Consider the following 4,755-nt stretch of genomic DNA (forward strand, 5'->3'; position numbering starts at 1 on the left):
GGAAGCAGAGGTATAAGCACGAATAAGAAGCTTCTCGGGTCCAGACTGTGCGGCGAGGAGCTGGCTCGGGAGGGGCCGGGAGCGGGCTCTTCCCTGCCCTGCGGGGGCCGCACGTTGCTATAGCGCTCCCGGGAGGCCGAACTGCTGAGGGGCAGCAAGCACCTTAAACGTGGGGGCGTGGGAGGGCCCTGTCCTGGGGGGGCTGGTCCCCTCTGAGCAACAGCCAGCCAGGGCCACAGCGGGAGGAGCGAAACCGTCCCCAGGCCTGGCGGACGACAGCCCCGATGCGCGGCCTTGTCACAGCGACAAGTTCGCAGGGACGATGTCCACGGAGAGGAGCCCAGGGCACAGGGTTCCCACCCTTGTAAAACCAAACCTGCCTCCCTATCTGGACACACACAGACCCCCCGTCACCACGCCCCCACCCCTGCCACCAGGGGGGACCCGGAAATTACAGGCACTTTTTAGTTTCTTCCTGGTATTTTCCGTCTTTCTTGAGATTTTTACGACCGTGTATACGTTTTGCAATCAGAAAGAAGCAACAGAGGTAATTCTGTTTTGAAAAGTGAGGTACTCTCCTTGCAGTAGCTGTGAGATTTGGGGATCATGCATGTGGCCTCTGAGCCCACGCCTCGTCCGTGAAGTGGGTATGAGCCCCCACTCACGGGGTGGCCGTGGGATCACCCAGGCCACGTAAGCGGGAGGCGTCCCCGACGCAGTAGTGGGAGATGAGTCCTCACCGTCCCCCAGGTGAGTGTGGGGACAGAGCCGGAGGGCGGCTCCTGGAGTCCAGGGCTCCGCGCGGGTCAGGGCCTCAGTGCCCGGGGCTGGGAGTGGCGGGCGCGTAGCCCAGGCCACGTTTCTGCTGACCCGGCAGCCTTCCTCCTGAGCTCACACTTTCCAGACAAATCCCCCTAATGCTTCTATTCTGTCGCCGGCGTATATAAGGAGGGCTCACCTCCCAGTTCTCCACCGCACTGCCCAGAGGCCCCTGCCTGACTCCCCACCAGCCCCGGGTCCCTGCATCGCCGACGCCCGCCATGGACATCGCCATCCAGCACCCCTGGTTCAAACGTGCGCTGGGACCCTTCTACCCCAGCCGGCTGTTTGACCAGTTTTTCGGCGAGGGTCTCTTCGAGTACGACCTGCTGCCCTTCCTGTCTTCCACCATCAGCCCTTATTACCGCCAGTCCCTGTTCCGCACCGTGCTGGACTCCGGCATCTCCGAGGTAAGACCTGGCCGGGGGGCTGCTTTCTCCCGCTGGCCGCGGCTGGAGGAGCAGGGGGAGCACGGTGCTCCGTGTGGAGCCGCGCCTCGCCTCGGGCCTCCGAGGAGGGGTCTGGAGAGGGAGCCGGAGCCCAGCCCCGTCTCGTCCTCTATCAGCCCGTGACCCACGTGCGCTTTGTGATGCACCAGCCACACGATGGCGGCCCCGCGAGCAGGCCCACCGCGGCCGGTGTGATGGCCGGTGTGGGCTCTGTGCTCCGGGCTGTCCACCCTTCCCTTCCGGCAGGAAGCCTGGGCGGGTGCGCTGTGCCGCCCCGGGTCCCCAGGAGGGCCCCTCCCCCAGGACGGCCAGCACAGCCGCAGAGTGTGGTCTTTTTCCTGCCCGGGGCCGGGCCCAAAGGGAAGCGACCCCTGGCCTTCCCTCCCCGAGCCCCTGCGGTGGACCCCAGGGTCCCGGGGTCTCGAGGGGCTGGGTCTCCCTCACTGCCTAAAAGCAGAGGCCTGCCCAGGGCTGATGCGGCGCCCTCAGAAGCAAAAACAGCCTTGCTGATTGTCCCCGGGGAGCGCCGTCGGCGCAGGGGAGAGGGAAGCAGGTTGAGCAGCGAGCCCGGCAAGGCCGTCGGGTACATCACGCCTGTGGGAGAAGGCAGGCCCCGGGCTGTTTATGGAGAAACCAGGGAAGCCGAGGGCTGTGACTTTATTCAATGTGCTAGGTCCAACCAGTCAGCCAACCCCTGACCCGCCAGCCAGGCGACCCTTAACCAGCCTCCTAACCCGTAACCTGCCTGCCAACCGTAACCAGCCTCTCAGCTCGTCACCAGCTAGGCATCAGCAGACACACGGTCTTGAGGCCGAGGGTCCACGCGGTCCCGAGTCAGGGGTCCCCGGGACTCTGTGCCCTGTATGTGTGGAAGGCGTTTCTGTGCTGACGGCCGGGGCACCGGCTCCGGCCAGCCCCGCCCAAGCCGCAGAGGCCCACGGGAGCGTTTGGGTCTCAGGTCCGCTCCGACCGGGACAAGTTTGTCATCTTCCTGGACGTGAAGCACTTCTCCCCGGAGGACCTCACCGTGAAAGTGCTGGACGACTTTGTGGAGATCCACGGCAAGCACAACGAGAGGCAGGTGGGTCTGAGGGGCCCCCGCCTTCCGGGGACCCTGCGCCCCAGGAGGGAGGGGGACTCTGCTCCCACACGCCCGCTTGTCCCAGAGCGCACAAGCAAGCCTCCTCCCAGCGACAGGGAGGCCGCTCCTGAGCCCTGGCAGGTGAGGGGTCTGCAGGGACCCCCGCCCGGGTACCGCCTGGCTGCCCCTGGCTCCTTCCGAGCCGTGCCAGTGATGGGGTCGGAGCAGGGAGGATCCTGGGAAGCTCCGGGCACCGGGCGGGGGGGCGAGGAGCTCTGAGCCGACATGGGTTCCATGGAAACCTAACTGTGGCGGGCGAGCCCTGCAGTGTGGCCGGCAGCCATCGGTGCCCCAAACGCTTGTGTGTTCACACGTTCACCTCTGCGGCCCTTTGTCATCGGCGCCCCCGTTATCGGGAGCCGGCAGGTGGCAGAGCCCGGCTCAGGGAGATCGGTGGCCCCACAGCTGGTTCAGGGTGGGGTGGCTGCTCACCTGGCAGAGACCAGGGTCAGAGACCAGGGTTTCCTCTCAATGGTCGGAGCAGTTGTGTGCGTGCGTGTGTGTGCGTGAACCCCAGACTCCGTGTCTCCTTCCCCCCAAGTACGGCGCTGTGGCCCAAGTGACTTGTTTCAGCGTGGAGACAGAAGTCGGGCCCAGGGGCTGGGACCAAGCTGTCCCGCCAAGGGGAGAGTTCTTTTGCTCAGGCCCCGCTGGGTGGAAAGCAGACACCCTGAGCCTGTGGGGTGAAGGCCAAATGTGGTCCACGTGCAGGACTAGGACAGCCATTCGCGCGATTCTGGAGTGAAACGGGTCTGATGAGCCAGCTCCATGACCGTGAATGGCCCCAGGCTGTGCAGGGAGGCGGGGAGGCGGGGAGGCCGTTGGGGGGGCGGGGCAGCCTCAGCAGGAGCTCTCGACGTGGCCTTCTGGCTCCCACCGCACCGTGTGAGTGTGGCGGGTTTGGCCCTCGTGAGGTCCGGGAGGGCCTTCCCCGTGTCAGGCCCACGGCACCCCCGGCCCTGGCGTCTCTGACCGTGCCCTTCCCCGTCCCCCGCCCAGGACGACCATGGCTACATCTCCCGTGAGTTCCACCGCCGTTACCGTCTGCCTTCCAACGTGGACCAGTCGGCACTCTCCTGCTCCCTGTCCGCGGACGGCATGCTGACCTTCTCTGGCCCCAAGATCCCGTCTGGCGTGGATGCTGGCCACAGCGAGAGAGCCATCCCCGTGTCGCGGGAGGAGAAGCCCAGCTCTGCGCCCTCGTCCTAAGCTCGGCCTCGGCCTCGGCTGCCACCGCTGCTGCCCCCACGGCCCACCGGTCTGGGGGAGCCCTAGAAAGTGGGGTGCTGGTCTCCATTTGCTTTCCTTCTTTCCATTTCCTTTTCCTTCCCTCTGAGGGAGCGAGGGTTTGGGGAGGGTAGCCTGGAGGGCTTGGGGCTTCCGCCTGCGGTGCCCCGGCCTCGGGGCCGCCCCGATCCCAGCACTGGCCGCCCGGTGGACGTGATCGCCTCCCCCGCTTCCTGACACGGCGGTGCCGTGCTCCCAGAGGAGGCCACCTCGGGACGACTTCTGGTCCCCAGGGCCAGCCAGGCACACCTTGACCCTGGGCGGCGGGCGCCCGTGTCACGGCCCGGCTGCGCGTCCTGCCCTCGTTCCCCGGGTGCCCCGAGGTCCGTCTGGCGGAGCCTCCCGTGCGCCTGGGCCCTCGGCAGCCTCTCCCCGACCGCGTTCCCCCCATCCTTCCTCTATGTAGCACCTCTCCCGGGGCACCCGGCCACCCATGAGAATGCAGCCCGTGGCAGTCAATAAAGAGCAGGTGACACAAGCAATTTGCTGGCTGGTGGTCGTGCTGTCTCCCCCGGGGGGTGTGCGGGGCCGCATGACCTGTGGCATGGGTGCAGGGGTGGAACTGACGGGTGGGAAGGGCGCAGGGTCCACCCCGGCCGCCTCCAGGCGACCTGGTCACTTCCTGGCTCCCACTCCCCAGTGCCCCCCGGAACCCCGCTTGGTAGGGAGGAGGGGGTTTGTGTGGAGAGCACCGAGGGAGGGGGAGGTGGGGGTGTGGAGAGAATCAGGACCCCCTTCTCTGTGGGACCCATGGTGCCCGGTGGGGCAGTGCCATCTTGCCGCTCTCCTCCTCGGGGGGGCTTGTGTCCCGGCTCCCTGGGGGCCGCACTTGAAGGACCCTGGCCCCGTTGCTCCCCGAGGGGTGAGGAAGGGTGGTCAGGTGTGGTCCGAACTTGTGCACCTCTGCGTGTGGGGGCGCCCCCGCTCACTGCCCCTCCTCATTGGAGTGGGCACGGGCGCCCTCGGGGAGCTTCTGGTGACCAGGGCACAGCGTCCTGGGCAGCCTCCCCCACCCTGTGTGGACGGCCGTCTCCCTGCCCGCCCTGGCAGTGGGAGGGT

At 67.0% G+C, this 4,755-nt stretch overlaps 1 protein-coding gene across 1 annotated transcript; it reads left to right on the plus strand.

The window, feature by feature from the left end:
* Positions 1 to 925: 925 nt before the first annotated feature.
* Positions 926 to 4,178, plus strand: CRYAA (crystallin alpha A). Its single transcript, XM_086676076.1, has 3 exons — positions 926 to 1,229; positions 2,227 to 2,349; positions 3,409 to 4,178. The coding sequence occupies exons 1-3, from the start codon at positions 1,041 to 1,043 to the stop codon at positions 3,616 to 3,618; spliced, it is 522 nt and encodes a 173-aa protein (XP_086532202.1). The 5' UTR covers positions 926 to 1,040; the 3' UTR covers positions 3,619 to 4,178.
* The last annotated feature ends 577 nt before the right edge of the window (positions 4,179 to 4,755 follow it).

Source organism: Puma concolor, chromosome C2 (assembly GCF_028749965.1).
Source record: "Puma concolor isolate L17-30 chromosome C2, mPumCon1.1.hap2, whole genome shotgun sequence".
Classification (NCBI taxonomy): domain Eukaryota; kingdom Metazoa; phylum Chordata; class Mammalia; order Carnivora; family Felidae; genus Puma; species Puma concolor.